Genomic DNA, 14,250 nt, shown 5'->3' with positions numbered 1-14,250 from the left:
AAATACAATCACATAACACTGGGAACAAATTTAACTCTTTCAGGCAGACAAAATAAATAAAAGAAGCCCTTAATAGGTGGTTGATTGCAATGAGTGATAGAAGCGAGTGGAGCAGATGTGTGTTTCCCACTTATAACAAAAGCTACGCAGCCATTTTGACTCACTTCTGAAACAGGGATCTCCCACCTCAGTGTGAGGCCGCACAGTCGCCGGCTGAATGTAACATGTTGCTTTGTCCCATGTAAAAACGTCTGACACCTTGCCGAAGCGCAGAAGCTTGTAGAGTTACATATGCCAGGACAAAAAAGACAAAGAGAAAGGTGGGGAGAGAAAATGTGTGTGCTCAGTATGTGCAGGTGTCCATGCTGCAAGCCAGACACCTCCACTCATCTATATTTACTCTCACTTGGATGTAATATGACATAACTAAGCCAATACTGTGGGCTGTAATGGCATTAGAGGAGATTAACATCATTAGTTGAGGCTAATAAATTGCCAAGACAAGACAAAGCTGGCTGGGTCACCGCATGGTCAAACACACCAGATTGTTTCTGTTAGACTTCAAAGCTATGGGCGCTGATGAGAATTATGCGGATCACATGGAGCGAGCACTCGTCGTCACTCTGCGGTCCCAAACTGTACGAGGGAGGAAAAACCCGTAGGTCCTGTTGTGAAACTGGGGGGAAAGGCACAACACATTCAAAGAATCAGACAATGGCGCTTTGATATTCTTTGTCGGTTTTTGTTTTGAAGGTGTAAGTTCAGTGTGTGTGTGTTTGTGTGCGTCTGTGCACTTATGTGTGAAACTGCGTGTGCGTGTTGCCAGTTATTTATATCACCTGTTTTCATTCCCTTGTTTGTATCTTGTTGCAGCCTCTCACCTTTCTCCCCCTCTCTTCTGGCCCACTTCTCGCCCTTTCTGGCTGTCTCAAATGCCACATAGCCTTCTGACTTAACATTTAACCTCCATTCTGACGCTCAGTTTTTAAGGTTTTAATATTCTCCTTCCCACAGAAAATAAAATACATATGTTTAAATTTGGAGTCAGTATGGGTGAATTTATGAAATGGAGGAAATTCCAGATTTGATCCCATTTTTCTTCTCGTGTCCTCATTCTTTCTTTTTCTCGTCATCCAAGACGCATTCCCTGTGGAAGACAAATGATGCCGTCGGACTGCAGCACAAATTAACACATCTACTAGTGTGTGTGCGCTGCAGGAAAGTGCATGTGGGTGTGTGTATTAATTGTGGCGCAGGGATATAAAGTAGAACTCGGCATGTGCAGAGTGACAGGCACTTTTACTCTTAGCACGGTGTCAATTTGTGCTGCCAATTTTGCCATCTGGTTAACAGAGAGAGAGACAGTCTGATGGTGCAATAGGAAGCGATATGGATCATCTAGCATGAGTGCTGAGATGGCAGTCAGTAGTACCAAATAAGTTTACCAAATAAGCGGGGCTTGCCTATTCAGGAGACATAAAGCAAACGTATATTGACGGTTAAAAAAATAGCATCTCTAAATACACAGTGTTTGTGACTTTATGCGATAGCTTTACCCAAAGAAAAGGTTACATTATACCCTTCCTGTTATGGCTCAATTTAGACTTGCAGTGACAATTCAGCTCTGAGTGTCTTGTAATTGTGTTTACGCTGTCAGCAGAGAGCAGAGTACAAGTTGTGAGTGAAGTGACTGGGGACAGCAGGTTCTACTGTTCAGCAGCCATGCGTGTGTTGTCTTCAAGCATAGGGCAATTCAAAGCAATTACGTGCTAATACCGCAATGAAGAGACACTCAGAGTTCATAGTGTTTATGTTTCTGCCTATTTGTGTGTTGGTTGTGTATTATTTTTGTCTGTATGGTAACATAATTAAGAAAGGGATAAAAATACTCCCTAAAGCCTGCGCACAAACTGCATATGTTGTCCCAAAGTAATGGATGATCAGGTTATATTAAAGCTGCTGCATTTAATACTTTAAAAATAAACCTAATTTGTGCCAAAGTGCTTTACACTTAGGAGGACCAACCACAAGTGAACGTGTTAAATATTTTCCCCATGTTCAGACAACACTTGAGCAGCAGCATTCTGCACTAATTGTATGCGGGAAATACTAGTCTGGGACATTATGAAATGCAGTGAGCTGCATTCGTCAAGGATATTAGTCCACAAAGAACTTTTCTTATGTCGGAGAGGGGCACAAAGATGCAATTATTAAAAAAATAATCTACAACTGAGTTTATGTCTGTTGTAATTGAATGCACCTTCAAATAATCACATGCAGCCAGGTTTTGCTGGTGTTACAACATTATATAAAAATTTACTGTCTCTGAATGTTGCTATCTATCTGTCTCGTTCTCTTCCTTCCTCTTCCTTTCCACATGTCCCCTTTCAGCAGCCTTTTGAAGCGTTATTAATCTGAACATTGACTTAAATCTGCAAATGAGCTGGAAAAGGTCACAATTTATAGCGTCATAACCTCATTTCCGTTCCCATCTTCATAACAGTCGAGCATTTCACATTGTGGTAACTGATAAAGCCTGGTCGCACCTTTCTCACCGCCTTTATAGTGCTGTTTGCAGCTGGCACAAGATCCGGAAGAACTGTGCTTTATTTCAGCTTTTTAGTGGATTTTAAACCTAAATGGCTAAAGCTGACATCGAGGTAGATAAGTGGTTTCCTAGCTCCTCTGTATGGACTGATGAAGACAGGACGTGAAGTTAAGAGCTGTTTATCAGTCTCAGCTGCGCACACAGCCCGCAAGGACCGACAGATACATATGGGTAGCCAGGATGAGCACAGACACACACGCTCAAAATTAGGTTTCTTCTTCCAGCCGAAGGCTTTCAACTGCTGATAATTTAATGGCAGCTGACAGGTACAGGCAAGATTTAGATTCCCATGACTAAAACTGGTTATGTATTAGTACGTGTAGAAAACGTGGTGTAAAGCCCTGCAACAAAATTACCAGCCTATGCATGGCACTTATTCAATATGACGCTGTCAGGATGACATTGCCCCGTGGCATGTGAGCCTGTTACAGCTTGAACAGTTCCAGTTTCTTTTTTTTTTCTCCTTACAGTAATGTAAAGGTTTAAGCCATATAATATCAGATAAAAAGAGAAAGAGAAGAAGTATGACAGGTCAGCAAATGAGTGAGAAAAAGAGAAACTGAGAGGTGAAGTTCCTCTCTGGGTGTTGAATAAACCCCTAAAATCTCATCTGTGCTCATCAAAATTACTGAATTTAAAATTTCTTCGATGTAACTTTACACTTATGCCTCATTCAGTATGCACAGAACTATGAATATGCAAATGACCCATCTCCAGCTTGAGCATACTTGCTCATTTACTCTGCTCATCAAACCCACAAACTTCTGCTTATAAACAGTAATGGATGACATGAGCCTTTGGCTTGAATAAGTTATCAAACAGCTCATAATGTGTTGCTGTTGTGAGATAAATCTTGCCAACTCTGAGCTGCAGGAAAACTTAAGCCCTGTTTCCACCAAACACTTTCTGTATGGTACCTTTGGAGCCAAAAGTAACCCATCAGACATGGTACCTAGACCCTAGCGTTTCCACAGCAACCAGTGTTCTTTCATGTGGGCAGGGTTGTTGTCACTCACTGCTCCATTCAGCACTCACTGTATTTCCTCCTTTATCAGTCTGCATATTGTTTATTCCGACATTTTCAGAACAAAAATGAACAGGCTGCAGTGAGAGTTCCTCTCAGTGGGATTTTTAAAAATTGCGGGTTTGTGCATTTTGTCCTTTTAAGGCAAGCTCAGGGGTTTGGTGTTGCCGGAGTCAACAGGAACAACACTCCACGACGTTGTTTATTCTCCAAGTGAGGATTGGACGATATGCAGTTCACATAATCCAGTCAAAATTAATATATATTTTTAAACGCTCGAAGACCCATTCATTACTAAAAGTGAGTCCCTCCAGAAAATCGCGATCTTGGGATCGCAATAATTAACGCAAATTCAACATGAGTCTGCAATATTTGTGGGGGCTTGCAATTTTTCAAAAGTCCCGTGATTTTTCGGCATTTCTCCGCATTTTCCAGCTGACTGGAAGTCGTCGCGCATGTGACGTCATTTGAAACGTCATCAGATGCGTCCTCAAATTGCGCTAATGACATTGCAGTATGGAAAAATGCACTGTATTGACATAAGAATTTGCATTGTTTAAATGCATACAGTATGTGTTAAATTTCTTGAAATGTTATGTCTACCGAAGATGTAGTTTACAAGGATTTTTTGCAACATTATTGGAGTCCATGTTTTGAAACTAATTAAATAAAACTAAAGAAGAGAACTATAAAAAAACATTTGCAGCTATTTTTGTAATATTCAGTATGATTATCATACCAAGTGATTACAATTTTTGTCATTTGCTACAATTTCCCACAAAAAAATCTCATTAAAATGCTGCAATTTTTATCGCAATTTTTAACAAAATTGGCTGCAAATTCAAGGTTTTTTTGCCACGAGATCCTGGAGGGACTGAAAAGTGCATGTCATCCAAGAGAGACAATAAAAACTAATGGTCAGAGGTGTCAAATTTAAATTTAAGGCGTGCTGATGGATTCATGTCGTCAACTCATACATTGAGTAACATAACAATTAAACCTTCCACCTTAAAAGTTGCAGGCAGTCGGCCCAGTGAATTACTTTCAGACTACAGCTGCTGCAAAAGGCAACAAAACATCTTTTTTTTTTTATATATACTTTATTAATCCCTGAGGGGAAATTCAATTTTTCACATTTCATAGTTTATATGTAAAACTCTCCACAGAATGAACAGTGGTTACATGAGCCTCAAAACCAGCCACAACTCAGCTCTGAGCAGAGTGACCGTCCGCTATTGACCAATCAACAGACTGCAGTGTTCACAGCTCCACCTTTTAGTACCAGATCTGTGTGCTAGGTACCCCAACAGAGGGGGAACCAAAAATGGGGACAGTATGGAACAGTTCCATTGGTACCATCCACAACATTTCGCAGTGGGAAAAAAAAGCGTACTGAACTGTACTGTACCGTAAGACTACACCTGGCTTCTACTCGTTTCTGTAACGTTATGGAGAGCCTCATCTTGCAAGTTGACAGGATTGGTCCCTTAGGTCTGTGACATAACAAACCTGGGCAGTTTGAATTCCCAATCTTGAGACTGTCTTTGGCACACTGCAGTTCCAAGGTGGAAAAGCTCAGCCATGGCGTTGACACCATATGGGCAAGTTTACAAAGTTAAAAAAGTCAAAAACTGGAGGGGGGTCTTTAAGGTTATGGTGAGAATTTGAATCTCTCCAGGTGTTGCTGCACAACCTTTCACCTCTAACACTCCTCAGGTCCATCTACCATCCACAGCCTTGTTCAAAAATGCAAACAATTTTTGAAAAAAAATGTCACCACCTTCTGACCTCTCTCAGCAGAGCCTAATTCTTTACAGAGAGGTTAACTTTCGAACACTGTGTGCTTTAGAGTCTGCTCCACCCAAAGTAAAAAAGCAGCCGTGAGACGACATTGATATTAAAGGCGCTGTATGTAAGAATGTGGCCAAAACGGTTACTGCACTCAAATTTAAAATACTGTCGCGAGTCGTGTCCGCCCCCCCTCCCCTACAGATTCGAGGTTGCTGGACAGCGGCACGCTGGAGACTGATTTGTTTGCCCACGGGCGTCTGCCGTGGCAGGCGGCGTCCTTGATCTTCGGTTTTTCAGCGGACCGTTTGAGCAAGTCTGGCTTCTCTGCTGCTAACGCTGCTGCCGGGATACAGCTGAGGAGACTGCTAATGCTATGTACCGGGACACTGCTAATGCTGCTTGCCGTGCTGCTGTAGCTCAGTCGTAACTGTAACTGATGCTGAGACTCTACTGACTGCGTGACTGGTAGACGGTGGTGGGTGGCGCAACAGGCCAAAACACAAATTCAAAACATAAACATGATTTGCGGACTATAAAAATGTTTTTTAAATGTGAATATTCTGGCTGTACTATTGTTGTCGGTGAGATCAGTATGTTATATGAACATTATTCCTTAGTCTCTGTGACATATTAGGAGGATTTTATGACTATTTGCTTTAGATTTCTTACATATAGCTCCTTTAGGCAAATAATTACACATATGAGCAACAGAAGTAGGAAATGAATGAATAATATTGTTTATGAGGAATTAAATTACATGAAAAATGTTTGCTTGAGTTGCCTGAAATGTTGTCTGACCTGGAGTCACAAACAAAACACAAGCATACATTTCCAGTTTTACTTTTTATGTAATCTGTCTAAGCTCGTCTTTGCATCCAGCGCCGGCAGAAAGCTCTTTGATGGTGGCAGCTGGAATTCGTTGGATGGGGGAGGGAGGCCGAGTTGAAATAGCAAAGCTCTGGGAACCACGACAGTGTGCAGAAGATGAAGGTGGGAAGGGAGTGGGGGGAGGGAAGGGTTCAGAGCTGGAGGCACAACGGCGTCGGAATGCAATGAATTATGAGGTTGCGCTGGCATCGAATAGAAAGTCAGCAAAGTAATCAAAGTAATGGTGCATATTCTGTGTGAATAAATGATGAGTATAGCAGTCTGGCCTGCCTCTGGGTTGGGCTTGTTTGTAAGGGTGTTTTGTTGTGGTGTCTGTGGTTTATGTTAGCTTGTGATGCATGCTGGCTGGTTATATGTCTGTGTGCAAGTGTTGTATGCATGTTCATGCTGGTAAGATAATATGTCATCTTTTCTAAGTAAGATTTAGCAGCATTCAGAGACTCGTTTATGATCTCAAAAAACTATCCTGCTGCAGTAATACCTCAGTCTGTCTTTAATTCCTCGCCTTGTGTTGTGAAGCATGTTTATGTTCTGGGTCTGGTGTGATTTACGCTGCAGACAGCTCCGGAGGAGAGCGGGTAGGGCAGAAATCAATGATACCTTCAGCTGCTTATTTATGGTTGCACCAAACTCTGGGACTCTCAGCTGGATGAGAAACTGGCCTCCGACTGGAGAGGGAGGTGGGGAGGGATTAGTGATGAGGAGTGACAGGGTGCCGAGGGAGAGGTAGAAAGGGCTGAGTCAGGGCCTCAGGGTGAGGCAGAGGGGAAACGGTATGAAATGTGTGCGGGCGGATCTAAAGGTTATAAAGGCACAGTGACTGAAATTCGATGCAACGTAACTCCATCCTTCAACACGTTGTTTTCCTGTAGCCATGGGCTCCACATTGGGGGAACCAAATCTGCTGGAGGTGTCCGGATATATTTTAATTATTGCCTTATGTCATTGATTTATGGTAGCATACTCAAATTTAGAATAACATTGGCTGCAGACTGCAAGTTAGCCTCAGCTCCCACCAGCAAAAGTGTTATCCCTGCTGCACATTATACAGCTTTCATCGCAGCTGGCTGCTACACTGAAAATATGTGATGCTCACGCAATGTAGTATGTTAAAAGACAGGAATAAGGAATGTTGACACATTTCCCAGCTTGTGGTAGTAAAATACTTCGAATGTCACACTTGAGATGTCTGACAAACTCAACTAGAGCATTTTATTGACAGTCAGACAATCCGTCAGTGCTTCAAGCATGGTAAACGAGAAGTGTTGCTATTATATTGCAGTGTTATTTATTTGCACTATTACCTTGGCTTGCAGCTAGCAGGCTTGTATCCACTGTGAAAAAGTGACTGCTGTCATGGTTTTAAGGAGGAGTGGGGAGAAAGGGTGTTGGGTTATGTTGAGTTAATAAATCAAAAGAACCCATAGAGTTGACGAATGTTAATAAAGGCAGTCTGAGTTCTTCTGGTTGTTTCCTCTCTGATCCTTACCTCTCGTTGTCTTCCAGCTCCCGTGGAACCTCACATCACAGAGTGCATATCGAGGGACCTGGAGACATTCCGGTGTTGGTGGAGTCCAGGCGACTTCCACAACCTGTCCTCCCCTGGAGCACTCAGAGTCTTCTACCTTAAGAAAAAGTGAGTGTGATAGCCGCAGTACCTCGGGAGGCGCTCAAGTAATTGTTTATAATGTAGAGCACTTTTTGTATCTGTGTGTGCATGTTATGTGAGTCACTTTTAAAAAGGCTGCAACCATCATTTCTTCCTTTGCTCCCTCTTCTGTTTCTTCCATCATTGTCTCCCTCCTTCAGCTTGCCCACCAGTGAATGGAAAGAGTGTCCAGAGTACCTTCATTCAAATAGGGAGTGCTTCTTCGATGGAAACCATACATCGGTTTGGGTCCCCTACTGCATGCAGCTCCGCGGCCAAAACAACATCACATATTTCAACGAGGACGACTGTTTCACTGTGGAGAATATCGGTTAGTAAAAAAACATTTGTGCATATATCCAGATTTTTGCAATATGTCGGATGAATAAGGGGAATTCTACACTGCATTTGAAACAAGTTCCAGCACAATTTCTTTCCTCCACATGCAGGCATAGCGGCAATGATCATTAAATATAAATTATTAAGTGAGAGTTATACAATGTGGGGCAGCAGAAAGTGGGCATTGTTAGTATGATAGATCACCTGCACAGACTGTTTTCTCGCTGCTGCATATAAACTAAACCAGCAAATGTCACATGCTTATCAATTTCACAGCAAGTGTCAGATACACAGTGTTCACAGTAAATGTTTTGATGTCTGACAGTCTTTATCTCATCAGGACTGTACAAGATGCTGATAAACACTGTATTATCACACGGTAACGTCATGTGTTTGCTGACCTCTTCCATAGAGAAACTTTTGTTTATTAGCTTTCCTCATGTGTTCAAATTGATTATCTGCATGTTTTTATAGATAACATTTGGATGTTGTCTTCCACTGAACCGCTGATGGTCAGTCTGTCCATTTTCAGAATGCAATACTGCGTGTCCGAAGAAATTTGCAGTGAATATTCAGAATCCCCAGATCATAAATCTGAATTGTTTTGTTACTTCATTGCCTAGCCCGCCCCTCAAATGTTTTCAGAGTCATATTTTAGTGTACTGTTTAGCCATAAAATAAGAAGGTTGGCTGACAAAACAACTGTCTTATACTAAACACGTTTTCCAAACAAATATATGCTAACATTATTAGCGCAAGTCTGTTGCTTTTCACTATGTATACATTAGCCTAGCAATGAGTGGAGATTTCCTCTGCTCATATGAAGCCAGGATAAATCACACACAATGCTATTTTTGTGGAGGCTTTATTGTCTTCACAATTTATTGTTTCTTATCTGTGAAATAAAAATAAGTAAAAGCTTCATTTCCACTGAGGGAAATGGTTTCAGCTTACAAAAATAGACAGAAGGTCTGCGTTGCCGTGACGTTTAATTACATTTCTGGGAGGTTACACGTCAGGTACAGCGTCAATTTGAGGCAGAAGTATAAACCCTGCTTGACTGTGATAGGCTGTTTTCATTCATTTGCAGTAAGGCCATCAGAAATGCTACAAGGCAACAGAGTAGGCAGAAAAGTATGATTTTTTTTTAAGATTATCTGCCTCACTCAGTGCTGTGTGAATATAGTGACAGTTCCAGCAAATATGACAAGAAGTTATAGTTTATAAACGTTACCTACTGTACCTTTAACTCAGAAGAGACAAGTGTAACTTGCAGTCGCTCTGCAGGTTCATATACGGCACAACATTCTAGCACATAAACCTGCTCATGGTACTGTATGAGTCACCTCTGCTATATAGGTCTACTGTTGACTTTTAAATTTGATTGACTTAAAGATCATACGCAGCAGCTTCTTTGATGTATTCTTTATTTGTTCTTGTAAATATGATCAAGTGCATTCACAGCCACCCATTAATTTACCATGTTTATAAACATGATATAAATAACTTTAAATGTTTCCATTCTGCTCAAACTAAACTTTTGCTCTTTTCCTTGCAGTACGGCCTGACCCACCAGTGTCTCTAAACTGGACTCTGCTGAATATAAGTCCCTCCGGGCTCATCTATGATGTCATGGTCAACTGGGAGCCCCCACCCTCTGCAGACGTCGGGGCGGGCTGGATGCGCATTGAATACGAGATCCAGTACAGAGAGAGAAACACCACAAACTGGGAAGCAGTAAGTCTTCTCCTTACTTGCTCTTAAAGTCTCTCTCTCTTCCTCCTTTGCCTTTATGCACACGCACCGTTGCATGTCCTGACGCATGTAAACACACACCTTAAAACTTAACAAAAGGCCTCTGTGTATGTGCACAGGCTGACACAAATGCAAACACTTATGCACCCTCTTTAAAGTAAATTGTAGGTAGGTCATACAGCCACAGTGTCGTGTTTCCTTCCCCCTCCCCCCTTGAACTCTTGTGGCTAAAATGCAATGTAGCTTTGTTGGCAAGGCAGTGGAAGTCGGAGCAAGGCCCTCTGGGAAAACACTGCCTCTCTGAAGGAAGTGAAGGGAGGGATCTGTAGGTCAGAGGCCATGGGACCTTGTACAGACTCATATTCATTACCACCGGGCCAGCCAGTCTGACAAATGCAGCCTTGGAAACTGTTTTAAAGCCCTCCATTATAACAGTATGTCCTCCATCTAATGTATCTGAAATGCCTCAACAATTGCACCTTTGGAAAGGTCACTGTTATATTTACCATAAGTAAACATAGACCACTTGACATCTTGTTCAGCTCCAGTCTGCTGCAGTTGTTTTTGTCAGGTTAAGTAAAACCTGAATCATTTTCTCGTCTTTTAAAACAGCAAAAACACTTTTTCATAATTCCCTCCCTGTGTTTTTTTTTCTTTCTCTGTATCTCTTCCTATGTGTTTCTGTATTGCAGTTGGAGATGCAGCCGCACACCTTGCGGACAATCTATGGTCTGCACATAGGAAAAGAGTATGAGCTACACATCCGTTGTAGGATGCAGGCCTTCACTAAGTTTGGAGAGTTCAGCGACTCCATCTTCATTCAAGTGACTGAGATTCCCAGCAAAGGTAAGATGAGCAATCAGTCGTTTGGTACTGCGTCGTTCAAGTCAGACACACAGGGTGCACGCCCCTGTACCACCAGGAACACTGATAATGATGATGGGTTTCATGTTGTCTTTCAGAGTCTACCTTCCCACTCACTTTGGTTCTTATTTTTGGGATTGTGGGCATCCTCATACTCATCATGCTAATCGTCGTCTCTCAGCAGCACAGGTAGGAACAGACTCTCGCATTCTTTCATGCACCGTTCACAAATAGCATCCAAAATATATTCAGCCTCTGCTGCATTAACGATGGCAGTTACAGCAGGCGAGATGTTTGTAAAAGCAGCAGCAGACTGTGCAGCGCAGCTCTCGACTGTGCCACGCATACACACACAAAGGTACTGACAACTGGGAACAGATTACCTTCATCCTGTCCTCCTCCTCTCCCTGTCGCTGCAGAGTGATGATGATTCTGTTGCCACCGGTTCCCGCACCCAAAATTAAGGGCATCGATCCAGAGCTGTTAAAGGTGAATTTATGTGTGTGCTGTTATTCTGCCTGATCTGTGATTTGTCTCATGTGAACATACTGGATCCAGACCTACACATAGATATACCTGATTCTAGCTTGTCACAGATGTGTTGTTATCAAGTGGCCAATTCAGGAGTGCCAAAAACTGCAGTTCCTCAAATGGCCACTTGAGGCTGGCTCCAAAAGCAAGTCAATCTCCATAAACCTCCATGTTACGTGCCCAAATTTACAGCAGAAATTAACATGTTTACATCTTGATAAAAACAGCTTTGATTTCTATAGCTAATTTAATGATTATGACAATTATAATAATAATAATGCATTTTAATTATAGCCTGTGCCTTTCAGAGCACTCAAGGACACCTTACAAGACACAATTAAAAACAAGCAGCATTGTATCCATAGATCATAAAATCAAACAATTCAGTAATATACAATTAAAGTTAAAGAATTATAAGACAAAAATTATATGGATGATGGGTCGGGTCCGGGCATTTTTAGGCAGCTCTGAGCAACAAGCAGAAGAATTGGAAGACACTTGGGAATTTAACAACACATTCTGCCTTTTGCATCAGCTGAGGCTTGAACTCACAACCTCTGAGACTAAGAATCAATTTCTATCTCACTGAGCTAATTAGTCAGTGACAATTCATGTGTAGCCTCACAAATTGACTAAGCCAGACATGCAGGTTTAGCAGCCATCCATGCATGGAAAAGCAGATTTCAAACCACTGTAAAAAAAAAAATGTAGTTATCGAAACAAAAATCTGAAAATAAACATATTGCATCTAGACAGCATGGAGATGTTGGTAATTTGTTTGTAATAATGATTGATTTGCTCCATAAGTGAAAAACTGATGTTTTAAATTGCCATTTTTACATTGACTCCAATTGTTCACATTAGAGCAAAATTCAAAATGCTGTCAAAAATTCAGTTTTTGAGATAAAAGCCTGAAATTTGCCACACATCATCTACCATGACTCTAGAATTTTGTCTTTTTTTCATGAACATTGAAGATTTATTTAGCAAGAATTTGCATGTATATGTTTACAGTACCGTTTACAGTCAAACATTTTGATGCACTGTAGGCTCAATTTTTGATAAATCAAAAATCTGAGAAACGTAGTTTTTGTAGGACAGTCTGAAGATGCTCTGTAGCAAGTTTGGTGTCAATTGAGCAAAAATTGTGGGAGGAGATAGGTTTAAGAAGTTTTACATTTTTTGAAAATAAAAAAAAACCCAGAGTGATGAACTTAATAATTTTTAATAGGTTTAAATATACAAAAGTGTCTTCAGTATTGGGGCTACAGTTTGATGAAAGTTGTGAAGTTGTAGCACGTATGATTGATTTGTTATGAATTTTCAAAGTTTTGAACTTTAGACACTTGCTGTAGCGCCACCATTAGGACTATTGGCTTGAGTTTATAGCTGAGGATATCTGGCATGAGACTGGACCTTTGTGCAAAGTTTGGTGAGTTTTCACCCATGGGAAGTATGATTTCCTCAGAAGAAGAAAGAAGAAGAATACCTAGGATTACAATAGTGTCCTGGCAGCTTAGCTGCCCGGACCCTAATAATTATAAATATTAAGTATAAAATCATCATTATAAAAAATCAGACTGAATATGCCAGCTTGAAAAGGTGTGTTTTCAGACGGGATTTGAAAGTGTAAAGGGAGTCAATATTGCAAATGGCGTGGGGGAGAGAGAGCCAGAGGCAGGGGGCAGAACGGCTGAAGGCTCTAGATCCCATGATAGTCAAGCAGGCAGATGGTGGTACGAGCTGGATCACAGAGGAGGATCTAAGAGTACGGGAGGGTGTGTCGATATGAAGGAGTTCAGACAGGTAGGAAGGGACTTGAAGGTGAGAAGCAGAATCTTGAAATCAGTGCGATATCTAACAGGAAGCCAGTGAAGGTGCTGGAGAACAGGAGAGTTATGATCTATGAAGGGGGTTCTGCTAATGATACAGGCGGCTGAATTCTGGACCAACTGGAGTTTTATGAAGTCACTCGAGAGGGAGACCAAAGAGGATAGAATTGCAATAATCAATTTCAACATTCATGGCAACTGTAGAGGGGGTGAATTTTTATATAACTCTTCCATTTACATTTTATTAAGGCTTAAAGTTATGCATTATTAAGGGCGTGGCTGCTACGAGTAACATGCCTCACCACAGTCTATGAATCAGATCTACCCCTCGCTCCTCCACTGCTCCACCCTCTTGTACATATCAGATATAGAGAGATATTCTTTGGTAAGTCACTTTTATTAGATTTATGTTATGTGTTTATTTTACAAAACAAATATTGGCTTATATATTTGTATCAAAAATGTTTTGACTCCGATATAGAGCAGACTAATGCGTACATACTGTATTCTATCGTACATGCAAAAGAACAGATGTCCTCAGCTCAGTTGTCTTGCAAGTATAATAGGTGCTGTTGCAATAGTCGTTTTAATGATGCATGGCAGAAGAAGACAAAGGACGCATTTCAGTCCCAGGCTTTCCTCACTGACAGTGAAATATTTGTGGGTGTGATCCCATTTAAGCAGCAGCCAGGGACCTGCTTGTGATTATCAACCAGCTGACACAGATCATCAAAACCAAATAGTAGAAAAAATATTAGATTTAAGACGTTTGAAAAAATATTTATCATTTAAGTGGCCATTTAATTTGCACACTACCAATAGATATGTACAAAGAGTGAAATGCCCTGCACATGCGCCAGTGCCGTTCACAGCAGTAAACACACTGAATTGGGCATTGTTTATTCAGTGAAGTGATTATATAATGTGTTGTGTAATCACAGTTTTTTTAATCACATTTCCATTGTAATTT

At 41.2% G+C, this 14,250-nt stretch overlaps 1 protein-coding gene across 1 annotated transcript in view; it reads left to right on the top strand.

Annotated features, from left to right (window-relative positions):
* The window catches only part of ghra (growth hormone receptor a), a 36,231-nt gene that overhangs the window by 19,269 nt on the left and 2,712 nt on the right, over positions 1-14,250 (top strand). Inside the window, exons 3-8 of the mRNA XM_033619355.2 lie at positions 7,818-7,947; positions 8,121-8,290; positions 9,857-10,035; positions 10,746-10,899; positions 11,016-11,106; positions 11,337-11,406. Of these exons, the coding sequence (XP_033475246.1) occupies positions 7,818-7,947; positions 8,121-8,290; positions 9,857-10,035; positions 10,746-10,899; positions 11,016-11,106; positions 11,337-11,406 (794 nt within the window). The remainder of the gene's footprint in view (positions 1-7,817; positions 7,948-8,120; positions 8,291-9,856; positions 10,036-10,745; positions 10,900-11,015; positions 11,107-11,336; positions 11,407-14,250) is intronic.

Source organism: Epinephelus lanceolatus, chromosome 9 (assembly GCF_041903045.1).
Source record: "Epinephelus lanceolatus isolate andai-2023 chromosome 9, ASM4190304v1, whole genome shotgun sequence".
Taxonomy (NCBI): domain Eukaryota; kingdom Metazoa; phylum Chordata; class Actinopteri; order Perciformes; family Serranidae; genus Epinephelus; species Epinephelus lanceolatus.
Note: the sequence above shows the minus strand (reverse complement) of the source record. Positions and strands in the feature narration are given on the sequence as shown.